A 14,532-nucleotide genomic window follows, 5' to 3' on the forward strand; every position below is an offset into this window, starting at 1 on the left:
CAGTGACTACAGCTAATCAACAAGCAACGTCTTTAAAAGCAAATTATGGGAATTATATCAAACCGCAGTCAACTTTCATGTCAGTGTTGTTTTTGTAATTACGAGGAGCAACCAGCCATGATGGAGTGTGGAGGGAAGCAATGAAGCCTTGATGGTTGTGTGGATTCAGTGCAGTGTGGGTGTGGGTTGAAACTCTGTGGTGATGGTCGCTTGTTGGGTCTGGCTGCACTAATGGTTCTGTTAATGTGGTCATAATGGAGCGAATTAGATCTTCTATCAAGTTTTTACTTTTTTATTTTTGTTTCTTCTTACACACAAAAGGCACTTTACCCAATATATTAAAAAAAAAAAACATAGATGACTGTAAAATGTGCCTTTAGTGTTTCAGTACTAAATATAGTGTAATGGATAAACATGTATGTCAGTTAGAGCTGACTTAGTCGACTCAACGTTAGCTTTCTGCTAACTGCTAGCTGTGTTTGTATTGAAAGTGGACCTCTTCCAAACTTTCCTGTTTAGTCTGTTTTACTGTCATGTAACAATTAAAATATCAGCTTTTGAAGTCACTTCTTTTCTTCATAACTCTCATTTCACTTAATTTTTAATGTCATATTGGTTTATTTACTCAGTTCATTATATATTTTCTTATAAAACCTAATAATAGTTTCCATTTAACAACATAAATTTTAGATGTAGATGGCCAGCCTTCCTGTGTTTTTCTTTTTATTCATTTATATGGAAGTTAGCAGTTCATACTGAAACAATACTGCTATCTAACCATTAGTTTTAGTCAATTTCTTCATAATGTCCCATATTTTTTCTGTATACATTTTTTTAATCAACCTGTGGACAAAAAAACTCCCAGTGTGTCAGTTGAGGATTGATTGATTGTATCATAACAGTAGGTAAAACACCAGTTGACCTCTGTGTCTTCATTGTTTTTTTCTTCCAAGAATAGTATTGTGCACTGTATTATATTCTTGCTCAGCAACTACTCCTAGTTGAGGGGGGAATATGTACTGTGTTAACAGCCAAGTGTTGGGGCTGCTTTACTGGCAGTATCATTGCCAGATCCAAGTTTGAGAACTCAAAGATCCTGATATATCAGCTAATTGTGTTGGCACTCCTGTCAAAACAATTTAAAAACATAATTTGCCAAATGGATTCAGTAAGCAAGCGATCAATGGAGGTTCTCCTGCTGGGGAACCAGACAACAAGACAAATCCATATGTATTGATATCATAATTCACTGATGTTCTCTGAATGAGTCTCATCTTCGAGCACCCTGTAAATCTAGAGGAGGAGGGGGAGGATGAGGGGAGTTCTTGGCAGCATCAGGTGTTTCCTGATTCTGCTGGAATCAGTTAATTTTCATTCAGCAACTACAGTTACAGCCACTTTACCTACAGACTGTAGGTAAAGTGGCTCTGTTGGTTCCAGCACAACAGCAGTAAAAGCCATTAATACCCAGAGCAAGACATTGAATATGTTCGAGGTAATCAACATGGACATGCACTGATTGTTTGGCTGAAGTGGGAAACATCAAAGTTGTAGATGTGGGAATTGATTTACAATTTATTGATTTGAGGCTGGATTGATCCAACAGCATAGGGACCATAATGGCAGCAATTACCTCCAGCAAGGAGGTTATGCTCACTGAAATGTTCCACTTATTTTTCTGTCTGTCTGCCAGCTAGTTTGACTGCTTCTCTGTGGTGTTTACCAAGAACTTGACTTACATTTCTGTCAATCTTTCTTCTATTTGAGCTCATATTATTGCTGAAACATTTCATCAGGCTTTGCTCTAAGTGATGAGCTTGAGTCCTGCCTCTCACGTTCGTGAGGTTGCAACTGCTTACATCGATAATATTACGTGCTCAAACTTGGATGAATCAATCAAATAGCAGGACATGATGAAATAATAAAAACAGAATGACTTTTCTTTGGACATTTCGTTAATTTTACAGGCAGTTTATTTTCACGTAGGGGTTACAGCTTGTCCTGTTCTGTGTATTTTAATGGAAGTGGTGTCCAGCAGTAGTGAAGCAGAATGACACAAGACAAATAAGCAATTTAGGTGTTCAACCTGTTGCCTGCTGGAGTTGTATCCACTACTGTTCTCACCAATACACCTCATAGAGCACTTTGTTATTAGAGACTCTTTAATGTGGTACCATGATAAATCACAACCGCCACAAGGTGGTTATTACATAGCTATTATTCATTTGTGCCACTATCATGCAGGAAAAGATTATGTTTGATTTCTGTGCATTTTTTGGGCAACATTTTCGTATGTTTATTTGCATATTTTTGCCCCCGTAAACAAAGTACTTGTACGAGTAATACCATAACCGCCGTATTGGTCATCACCTAAAACCCACCTCTGATCATCAGTACCTCATTCACAGCAGCGTGTCCACGTATTGACAGCTGTCTAATTAATGGCTCTCAGGGTGCTAAAGCAATTTCATCTGCGCTAGAGAAATATGGTGATGTTTCCATCTCGAAGGGATTGTAATTCTAACAATCTGTCATTCAGCTGACTAAAACGGCAATGGCTTAGTAAAGCAGAAGCTCCAGCAACAGACTGTTCGCGTAAACGTTCAGCCATTAAGATTGTGTGCCTGCCTTGTTTAAGTGGAACAAGACTAGTTCTCAACGTTCCAACCAAATAAAGGAGAAGATGAGTAGATTAAATTACTTTCCCTTCCGCCTTCCCTCTTCCTAATTGCTCCAATAAGCACAGCACTGGCAGTATTGTATTATTATTTGTTTTAGGGCTGCATTACAGCTTATCTAATTGGTTCTGATCCTCAGAAGATTGGCAATATTTCACTGAGGGATGATGGTGACAGCTATCAGGCCTTTAGCAAATTGTCTCTGAAGCTTCGTTGAACGAATGTGAATTTGTGAAAATGTGAGTTTAATGTATATTTACATTTTCCTTGCCCTCTCTTTCCTTACTCCTCCCTGCAGCACTATGCTGAAATCCCACGCAGCTTTCCGACCATGCTGGAACTGGGATCTTGCTCTGTCAGCCCTCAGTCTCTGACAGGAGACCATCATGCTTTGGGGCAACGTAGAGTCGCAGGAGGGCCCGATTGTCCGGGGGATGGTCCAGGGGTGATGTGTGGTAGCAGCACCCCCAGGCATCACATCCTCTATACATCGCCAGCAGATTGTGAAAACTGGCAGAAGCATCGTGCAGGACTGGCTGGGGGGCCCAGTCCCTTCTCTGGATCCCATTCCCTCCTGGAGCCCCAAAGTCTCTCAAGTAGCCATGACACCCTCTACCTCCAACATGCATCCGGCCATGCTCCATCTCTACACCAAAACCGTCTGGGCCTCTCCCTTGATGTGACGTCTTCTTTCGAAGCTGGAGGGAGCATGCTGGGGGTGGATGGGGATTTGGCGATCAGTCCCAATGTGATCAAGAGACGGCGGGGAGGACTGATCGAGCAGAGGGACATTGTGAAAGCCCATCAGGCGCATAAGATCCACAGCACACCACAGGCTCGGCGCAAGGAGTGGGAGTGAGTAGGACGCTGATATGAATGCACGTTGACAGACATAATTTCTGCATGATCTTTTTCGTTTAAATAAGTTTGCCTCTGTCGTGCGTCTACTTAGTCTAGTCTGTTAAGAGTTTCTCATGGCAGCATCATCCAGGTGATTTATGAAACATTAGTTATAGTTATATTAATTTGAGTTGCTCTTTTAATCATAAAGTCTCACACAGATGGCAGCAAGCTCTCACACAAGCTATCGACCTCCCAAGCTTGAGCTGTCAAATCATCACATCTTAATTCATCTCTCCCTAAGCGCAGAGATGTCCAGACACCTTTGTGCAAGTTTTATTGTGGTTTGCAAGTATATTGTTAACATGTATAGCTTTGATGGTTTGGTCGCACTTGATTGGTGTAGTCCAATGGTACAGTTAAGGTTCAGGTAGGAGTAATTGGTAGGGACAAAATCTCTGATCGACAATTGAATTTCTATGATGATATTCTTTGAAAATATGAATAAGGAGTGTTTGCACCAGCTGTCTGGATGTTTGATGAATGTTAGAGTCACAAAGATGTCGCAAAACTTTTCAAAATCTGGATGTTTGTTTGATTATAACGGTGTTTTGAGCCAGTGTAGCTGTGTATCATGTGGTCAAATGGATTAAAGATAATCTGATTCAAGTTATATACAAGCAACTGTTGTCTATCAACTCGGTCTCTGTGGTATTGATGCATTCAGTGCGTATGGTGCACGTATACACACTGCATCCTTAAACCTTCAGTAGAGTAGTGTTTTATGTTACGATCAATCACGATTATTTTCTCACACCTATTTAATCATTAATCGGGGAACACTGTGCCTGTGCCTGTGCGTGTGTGTGCGTGTGTGTGCGTGTGTGTGCGCGCGTGCACTCCCTCACATGCTCCTACCATGTGTATGTGTAAGTATTTATTGGTTTCCTGCCCTGTGGCGCTGCGGAATTTCTAGCTGATTATAGCGATGATGCCCCCCTCTGTTTCCCAGCAGAAGCTGAGGCTTCACCTCTGGTGGGGTCGGCCCCCACTGTGCCCCCCTCCCCATCTTCCTCACCACAGGTACAGGATGCCAGATCCCAGACTTAGTTGTGTCAATATAAAAGGAAGGGCTTACCTGAAGCCTGGCGTAAAGAATAGCACAGGTATCATTGGCTCAGTTATTTTGTCACACATCAGCCTCGTTGTTTAAATGCACTTTTGTGCACTTGTGTGTGTTCTGGTCTGAACATTAGGTGTGTTGAACTGATGTCACGGATTGACATGTTGATCAACAAAAAACAGGCCTAAGGTAGATTTTGCATTATCTTTATGCTATTTTAAGGGCCTGATTTTTTTACTTAGTAGGCGGATGCGTAACGCAGGTACACACCTTAAAAACACACAGATCCACATCTTAAACAATGAAAGATTATTATTGTCACCTGAGGACCTTTGCATGACTCCTGCTGCTGCCATTGCTAATCTTGTGAGTTTTTATGGTTGTGTTGCTTCCGTCTAAAGCTGTGTTCCCCTTGATTAATAACAGGATAAACACCCCCCCCCCCCCCCCCAGCAGAGAGACAATGAATACATCTCAGCATAAGAAAGATACTGCGTATGCAAGAGGTGTAGTAGTCCAGTAGTATTTCATTGTTTAAGAGGATAAACCTGTTGGGAGAGTTTTAGATGATTTTTTTTTTTTTAATTATCGCCTATGCAAAGGCCCCATTGATAGGAATTATTCTGTTTCATTTCTTTAAAAAGTTATTTCGATGTACACAGTAATCTCCCTGTGGTGGGACATTAACTGAGTAAAACTAAAAAAGTAGTTCTAAACCTGACAGCAAGCTCAAGGCCCCAAAACGCGCGATTTTTAGCTGTTACCATATCTTTTAGACTAAAAAAACAAGTTACTTCCTCTGCTGTGAATCAAACAGCTTGGCTAGTCCATCATTTGAATTGCCCTGTGTGAATGTAAGCCCTGGCTTTTAAAGATTAGAAAGTGTCACTTGTAGACGTATGAAAAACATTTGTGCCCTGATGCATTTTTAGATTAGTTTGAGTCGGACCCTCCTCATGTGCTTTATAGCGTGTATCACAGATTAGGGTTTAAATATGACCCACAATCTTGAGGAGTGTTGCGATGGTGATGATGGAGACAGCAAGTAGGAGTTTACATGATGGGAGGGGTTGAGCAGATGGATGATGTTCAATGAAAGGAGCAGATGTGAAAATAGGAAAGAGTCATTTTGAACAAGAACACTTTTTTCCTACTTTAATTTGCATTTGATATTTAAGTCCATGTGACAGTAGTGGATGCGGGTGATTAACCAGGCCTGTAGAGATGTTCTGTCATGGAGTAGCTAACTATTCTCTGGTCTGCCTGATATGATTAATATGATACTGCGCGTCAGATGAACACCTCTGCTGCTGATAGGACAATGAGCGGAGTGAGTCAGGATGGGTTACAACCATGAACATCTACCTCTCAAGGCCATTTAGAGGCAAAGCTACAGCTCCATGACAGGAGGATGGATGAAATGTTGCACCTGAGCCAAAGTATGCACCTGCTTTGGTTTTTTTCAGTGAAAAATAGAAGGATTCTTTCGTGAGCCTACTGATTTGGCAAGATAGCATAGCAACCCCTGGGTATGGATAACAATTGAGTGAACCCTGATCTTATATCACACCACTGTCAGATAGAAATTTCCTCTCAACAGCATCTTGAAAAACAAACATAAACCTACATTGATATTTACTGTAGACATCCATGACTCCCGGAAGATTACACTTAATGTTTTGGTGGTTTTCTCTAAGTATTCTGGTTAGAGCAAAATTGCCAGATTGCCATGAAATTTACTGTAATAGCACAGAGCACAACATGACCCCCCCTTATCATACACTCAGCATTGTATGGACAGCAATTTCTGGCTGGTGTGCAATGAAATTTGCAGCGATAGATGCTGGAGTCTGAGGCTTGAACTTGAGTTGCACTCCAGTTTTCAGACTTAAGGACTCATGAAGAATCTTTTATTTGGTCCATTAACAATAAGGAAATACTGGACAAGCTGTTGTGCATCCGTCTGGAAGGGGGGGCTTCCTAGGACATTAATTAGAAATACACTATACATCAAATTTTCAGGAGGGGTCCATTTGGGAACGTGGGACCTGAGCCTGTCCATTTGAAAATGGAATGTCCTGGTAATGATAGCTCTGTGTGTGTGTGTGTGTGTGTGTGTGTGTGTGTGTGTGTGTGTGTGTGTGTGTGTGTGTGTGTGTGTGTGTGTGTGTGTGTTCTTGTACTTGCCTCATATTGAGGACTAAAATATGCATTTAACCAGTACAGTGAGGAAATTTTTGAAAAGTGAGGACATTTTAACACTTTAACAGGTGATCTCACTGACTAACACTCTTCTGTGGCTGAAGGTGTGTTAATCAGTGGAATCACCTGTTAAAGTGTTTGGTTGGAAGGAAAACCTGCATACACACGGCTCTCCATGGCACATGGTTCCCTACCCCTGGGCTAGGGAATGTAATACGTCAGTGAAAGTACAAGGATGTGTGTGTGTGTGTGTGTGTGTGTGTGTGTGTGTGTGTGTGTGTGTGTGTGTATGTGTGCTGTATTTGAATGAAAGACAGCCTTAAGGAAGTGCTTGATTAAATAACAGTACTTAGTGTTGGCGTGGATGTGACCTTAATGATAGTGATCAGACTGAATCAATCTGGCCGTTCAGCTGGATCAACAGAAGACCTTGGCCTAAATTAGAGGAAAGCACTAAAAATGGTGCTGGGTTTTTAGTTTGTTTTTTTCTTTCTTTCTCAACAAAAAAAGGTGATGACTTTTGTGGTCATATCAAAGAACCTATTTGACATGTTCGTGATATTTTCACCCATGCAGAATTTTTGGCTTGGTTAAAAATAATCCCTTGGTTAAACAGTATATTCATGCACAAGCCTGATCTAAACTCTCCTTTTTTTTAATTTTATTTTTACCGTTATCGTCAGGCCCCTGTTAAAGGGTCATAATCAGAGATATTTTAAACTGAAATCCATTTTCTGGATCAAAAAGTGTGGGAACCGCAGTTCTGATCTTAAGTTTTATCTCACAATCCTGTTGTGAAAGTGCTTATAGTCAACAGATGTTGCACAAAGTTACACACCATTAGCGTCCAAGTCCAACTTCTAGCATCAATTTAGATTAGAATGAGACATTTGGACAGAATATTAGTACAATTTAAATGCTGTGTGGGATTTGCCCAGGAGTTACAGTGTACAAGCTGAATCTCTTTTCAATTAAGTTGAATTTAAGACGAGACTTCAGAGAAAGAGAGCATCTTCATGCCGTAATTAAAAGAGCTTAAAAAGGACATGGCACTCTTCCCTTTGTACAAAGATAAACATGTAACATCGGAGCGAGTAAAATTAGTTTGCATATTCATTATTTTTGACAATTCGAAAGTGAGACGAAGGTAAGGACATTTTCCCAGTATGTGTTAAAACCACATCTGCATTGGAAAAAATGTTCTTGTTTGGATCAAAGAGTCATTAAAACTTCTTCAGTGGAGCATTTTTCAAGTAAATCTTTTCTGGGGACAAACCAGCTTCCAGTTAAATCAGCAACAACTCAGCACATCTATAGATGTCACATCAGAGCTCCGTTCATATTCGTCCTCAAACTGATTACTGTGTTCAAACACCCATTACGGCACTTTCTCACTTTATCACAACCTGACATGCTATCCTTATGTTTGCTTTGCTCACCAACCACACACACACACACACACACACACACACACACACACACACACACACACACACACACGCGTGTATCTACACACTGCATACATACTGACGGCTGTCACATCAACAATTCATGTAATACCTCACAGGTTGATGGATTCTAGAAATGCTGCAAGCCTCAGTGGTTGCAGATGAAAGATGAAGACACCAGCACATCATCATTCTTCTAGCGTGTGTGCGTGTGTGCGTGTGTGTGTGTGTGTGTGTGTACATTGTGATATCAGTGGTTATCTTTACAAGACTGTGTGTCCTTTGTTGCTACTATTCTCGGCAGGGGTGTTTACAGACTCAGACAGACTGTGTGTGATCCTCATTTCTTCTGATCACAATGTGATTGGAACACTCTGGCCGTCTCTCTGGTCATCCATAAAGAGTCTGCCTGACTTCATTGTTCAGAGCTGGAAAATTGCCTGTTTTCATTCTTTACACACTGAGCTCAAGCTTCTTTAGTTCGCTACCACGACAAAGAAAAATGTTCTTTATTACGTGCTACTTGTTTTAGATAAGACTGCATGAAGTGGGAATTCAGCATAGCAATTCAATTGCCAAATATCTCCAATATTAAATTATGTTATGATTGGATTTTTATATTATTACGTTCTTTTTCTTTTCTGTCTTTCTTGAAGGGTTTTAATTACTTTTTGTCTTTTTCTCACTTTTTGTAAAATGTAAAATATCACCACAATTTGTGGCTTTTGGATCCCAAACTTTTTCAAGTCTTGTACCCTCGGAAACATTCAAGCTCCTGCTGGTTACCCCCCCCCCCCCCCAAAAAAAAATCCACAGATGGCGCCAGCACCATCAGCAGCTAGCTTAGCACTGCTATCAGTAATGCTAGCTCTGTCAAACACCAAACTGGAAGCCCCAAAGTAGATGGTTTTTACAATTGGGATTCTGTCTTTGTCTGATGTAATGCTTCCACTGCAGGGCAGTGGAGTGACATTGTTTCAACCATTTATTCATGTTTGAGCAAGTTTGGCAACATTTTGGGGGCTAAAGGGCCTTACACCTTTTGACCCAGGTGGTAACAGTCATAGGCCTACTGAGTACACATCCACAGGAGACCTGCTTCCTCTAACAGGCTAGGTCTTCATGCCTTTATGGGTGTGAAGTGAGAAGGTTGGAACCAACCAGAGGAAGAGAAGGAGTGGGACTTCACAGAATTTCAGGATTTTTATCCAGAAATTTTGACAGGATGGCGGTACAGTGGTGCAGTGGTCAGCACTGTCGCCTCCCAGCAAGAAGGTTCCGGGTTAGAGTCCCGGCTCGGGCACGGGATCTTTCTGTGTGGAGTCTCCATGTTCTCCCTGTTCCTGTGTGGGTTCTCTCTGGTACTCCAGCTTCCTCTCACAGTCCAAAGACATCAAGAGGGGCCGAGGCTGATTGATACTCTAAACTGACTGTAGGTGTGACTGTGAGTGTGAATGGTTGTCTGTCTACATGTGATGGTCCTGTGATGGACTGGTGACCTGTCCAGGGTGAACCCCGCCTCTCGGCCGTAGCCGCTGGGATAGGCTCCAGCCCCCCCACGACCCTTAACTGGAATAAGCGGAAGAAGATGTTGACAGGATATTAAAGACTTTTTCAATGTAAACCCCCAAATTTCGGTAATCATAGTCTTAGATGAAACTAGATTTGAATCTACATAGGAAAACAGTGATGCGTCCACCTGTATCAACCGCACAGATCATCAGGTTCACACTTTGCTTTCTCTTTAACCTGTGGAGCAGCATGTTAGATAGATATTCAGTGGGGAAGACGGCAACCAGCCTGTTTGCCCAAAGCTCATTCACACATTTTTATTCACATTTATCCACGTTTCAACCAGAGGCATAATTGGACAGCAAGGGATGCTGTCTAAATGCCGCAGAAGTGAAGTTGCTCATTCCCACCAATTATATTTGCTTTAGGGGCTCGGCTGTACTGTTAGTTTAATCTTATGCTGCATGTTGATTTGTTGGACTTTCATTCGTAGCACTGCGGAATTGAACTTAAACTCAATTGCAGGTCAACGGACAACAAAAAAGATCATCATAAGCTTCTGTGTTTTACAAAGTTTGACACAGAAGAAAAATGTGATCCTTTTCTAATTTCATTTGGCACAACTGAGGAAGAATTTGTCTCTCCTTTTCTGTCTCCTCTTTCCATATTGTCAGGCACCCGGCGCAGTGTAAATGTCACAGCTGTTTGTCATACGTAAATTATTAATGATGACACACTGAAAAGCCATTTTCTACAGCACTAAACCATGTATCTGTCCCACACAATGGAGAATGGAGAAGGGAGAACAGTTCAGTTAATGTGTGCTCATTCATTCATTCACACACGTCTGTAGGTTTTCATTTGCTTCATTGCGGAGGACATGTTTTTTTTTATGCTGCCTTGTGCCTCACTTACTTCTTTGGTTCATCTCTACTCTCTCTTTCTGTCTTCCTGTGTTTGGATTGCAAAATGTCACTAACTGACACGGCTGATGACCATCACAGAGATGGAGCCAGATCATGAGATCCTGATACCGGTCTGTCAGTGGGTGAGGGTGTTTGACTAAATTTGGCTCCAGGGTGTAAAACTAACGGCACTGATGGGATGAAAGATGAAGAGTTTGAAGAGACAGACATGCTAAAGTGTGATGGGGTGACTCAAGACACTTTCAGGGACACAAACTGAACATAAAACCAGTTAACTGTGCATGGCAGGTGCAAGCGGGGACAAAAGAAGTGGCTAAACACGGTGATGGTTAGAGGAGGGTTAAGCAAGTAAGTCTTCAGGAAATTAATGCAAGTAAAAAAAAAACAACAAATTATTCTTTTTCTCCTTCCGTCTCCATAAATTAATACAAAAACTCAAAGAATAATGTAAAGAAATAACAATGATAACAGTACTTTTTATTTATAGGCACCTTTCAGAGTACTTTTTTAAAGTCGTGTAAGTTTGCTCATTTAGGGGTGTGGTGTATCCTCAGTGTTTTTAATTAATTTTGAAGGTGAAAGTAATTCAGCGCAGCACCCTGAGGTAGCCTATATTCTCTCTCACAGATATTCACCCAGGTGTCCTATATCCCTTTCCTCCATTCAAGCAGCCTTAAATGTTACAACCATGCATCTCATTCCCGCTTTACTGACACCACCTCGGTCTCCAGAGAGGAAAACCCTCCCTCCGTGACAAACGGCCTCAGGTCCTCCCATGGAACAGCACATGACAGCCTGCTCCCCCATTTCCTATTGCACACTTGCATTCAGATGAACTTAAATACACACACAGCAGCAGCAGCAGCAGCAGCGTGGATCAGTATTTATTGTTATCATTATTACTGATAAACACTGTAGATGATCTGATAAATCACATGCCACAAACATTCTGGGCCGAGTGTGACTTGACTTCTAATTTATGCCTTAATCTCATCTTTTAACGACGATTATGTGTATGTTTAGCTGTCTAACTGGTGTTATGAGAAATAAAAGACACTGCTGTGGGGAGCGTGATGATAAACCCATGTAATACTGTACATGAGTCTAATCTAAACAACTCCATATTTTAGTGACATGAAATGGAAGCGTGGACCAGTTTCTGTTTTGAAGTTATTGTTATAAAGTTTTTCTGAGCAGCAGCACTGTCGACCCTCCATATTGCTCTGTGACTATGAAACCATTCAGCACAGGAGGCAAAGTGTACGCGCACATGTAAGACTAATAAAACACAATCGTGCAATGTTAGCTTCTATATAAAAGTGACACGTTTATCCACTCTTTCTTTTCATACGGAAGTGTGTGTTTTGTGTTGCACATTGTAAAGAATCAGGTAATCTGTTTCACAAAGGTTAATCAATATGAGGTTGATAAATTATATAAATGGCAGCATTCTTAAGGATAACACCGGGATTATTATTCCTTTTTCTCGTAGTTAACAATCCCCACAAACCATAAGTGAATCCTATTTAGCTGAAGCTTTTTCACTTAGACCTTTCCTGGTAAAGAACACTCTGTTCCTCCCTAATCTTGAAAATAGTCAAGTTTGTTTTCTCATCAAGCCTGCAAAACCTCCAGAAGTGTCCTATTTTCTGCTGTTTCAGTCAGATTGGCCTCACACTGCAGTGTACTACAGATACCTAGATATGAAGGGGATTGATCATAGATGTACATGGTACTTCACTGCAATTTGTTGTTTCTGATTTGGACTTTAGAGGAGTTCCCTCTTTTATTTTGAAAGTTTTTAGTGTGTGCGTGTGTGTGTGTGTGTGTGTAATTTTTGGCTCTTACTTCACCAACTATGTGACTGTCTGCTCCACTTTGATGTGTCTCAGGTGTTGCGATATCGACTGCTTTGCCCTCGTCAGTTGCCATTTCTGCTCGGTTCCCTGGTCCTTGTCACTCTCTGTTGTTTGGACTGTCTGGTTTGTAACCCCTTTTTTTTCTTTTTTAGCGTAGAAATTTTGTTTACGATTTTGGAAATGTTTTTTTTACACTCAGTGTAATCCTGAGTTTACATTTGAACTTTGCCTGTTTGTCCCCGATGCACAAATAACAACATAGAGGGGTTACAAAAAAAAAAGAAGAAAGAAAAAAAAAAGACCCCCACCATGATCTAGGAGTCACCAAGACAGCAGCTTTAACCTGCCTTTTGGTGGAAAAGTAAGGCAAATCGATTTGGTGTTTTGATTCACATTAAACCATTCATTGACCCCATCTGCGTATGTTTAAAGTTTTTTTCTTTAATGTAAGGCCTCAGAGAAGTAGGGAAGTCATGAAGTACTGAGTAAAATTCTTCCACGCGATTACTTTTGGGTTTTTTTTAATTGTATTTAAAAAAAGAAACTTTTTCTCTGGATTTAATGGCTTTTGCTGCTTCTTTATGTATGATTTAGTTTTCATTTATCAATATAAATGTGTGCAGGCTCCAGTTCGTGTACATTGTGAGTTGTTTCAGTCATTTGTGAAGAAATTGTTAACATTTCATGTACTTTAACAATGGTGTGCGAATGGTTCCGTGTGCTTCTGTGGACACTGAAGTCCCGACCTCTTGAGGTGGATGCATGTGTGCTCCATCATAGGACATGTATTCACGCCCCTCTGTTTAGTCAAAGCGTGAGATTTGAATATCAAAGATGTCAGGGCCGTGCTGTGACAGTTCAGTTTCTGTTCATTTATTGGACTAAATAATACCTTTGTAGCGCAATGTGGATTTCTTATAGCCCTTGATGCTTTCAAGGCAAAAGAGGTTAGTCTGCAGCGTCGGTGAGATTACAGTTCAGTGATGGGTTGTGTGGCCAGCATAAACATTCACATATTAGCCTTCGTTTGTGGCGAATATACAGGCAAACAAGCTACACCTGATGTGTGTGTGTGAGATATTCATCACAACCGTTTCCCTCCAAACCAGAAGGAGCCCAGCTGTGTGACTTATGTTGCTCCTCCAGGAGGGAGTAGTTTTGATAAATGAGAGGAAGGTGCTTGGTAAGCAAACTGAGACATCATAAATATCGAGCGAAGCTGCTAACTGCGACTGAAACGTCATGTCTGTGACCCTCTAGTGGAGCTTTAGAGAGAAAGGTTTAGTCCTCAGACTAACTCAGCCTGGGATGGAGTCAGAGATGTTATGATGGCCTTTAAAATTACTGGCTTAATGTGTTTGAAGAGATATTATTCAAGCTCCAGGCTTTGATAATAGAAGGGAATTTTTCAAATAGAATTTTTTTGAGAATTATTCAGGTAGTGGCACAATAAGAACCTCTTTTTTTAGGCTTTAACTTGACTCAGCCATCTTTTCATCCTCTTTTATGTCAAAACTGTGTGACAGCGGCATAAACTGCAAACGAGAACTAATGAACCATTTAAATACACATGTATGCACTATCATCAGGGTACAGCAGTGCTTTGTCTACAATCTCCTGGGTGCACCGACTCACCAAAAGCCTCCGCACTTCCTCGTGTTGAGCTCCAACCAGCTTCATCTACACCTTCTCTGGACACATCCAGTCCTCGTTCTGCCCGCCCACTGGCGAGGATGCTGTGGGGACAACACATGACATTGATCCATGTGGTCCATTTGATTCCTCATCAAGTATTACACCTGGGGAAGTCTTTATATCATGATCAAGGTGTTCAAGCTCACCTGAAAAACCAAGCAACAGGGTGAGGTAGAGATCCTGCCCCCAGGCCCTCTTGGTCAGCAGGTTGGAAAGCAGCACAGGTTGCTCATGCGGGAAACAGTCTCG

At 41.3% G+C, this 14,532-nt stretch overlaps 1 protein-coding gene across 1 annotated transcript in view; it reads left to right on the forward strand.

Moving 5' to 3' along the window:
• The first annotated feature begins 884 nt into the window (after positions 1 to 884).
• Positions 885 to 14,532, forward strand: part of cacna1ea (calcium channel, voltage-dependent, R type, alpha 1E subunit a) — an 85,009-nt gene continuing 71,361 nt past the window's right edge. Inside the window, exons 1-2 of the mRNA XM_086225344.1 lie at positions 885 to 1,495; positions 2,977 to 3,533. Of these exons, the coding sequence (XP_086081470.1) occupies positions 1,487 to 1,495; positions 2,977 to 3,533 (566 nt within the window). The 5' untranslated portion in view covers positions 885 to 1,486. The remainder of the gene's footprint in view (positions 1,496 to 2,976; positions 3,534 to 14,532) is intronic.

This window comes from Aulostomus chinensis, chromosome 14 (assembly GCF_037954235.1).
Source record: "Aulostomus chinensis isolate RoL2024-O1b breed Wild chromosome 14, RoL_Achi_v1.0, whole genome shotgun sequence".
NCBI classification, from domain to species: domain Eukaryota; kingdom Metazoa; phylum Chordata; class Actinopteri; order Syngnathiformes; family Aulostomidae; genus Aulostomus; species Aulostomus chinensis.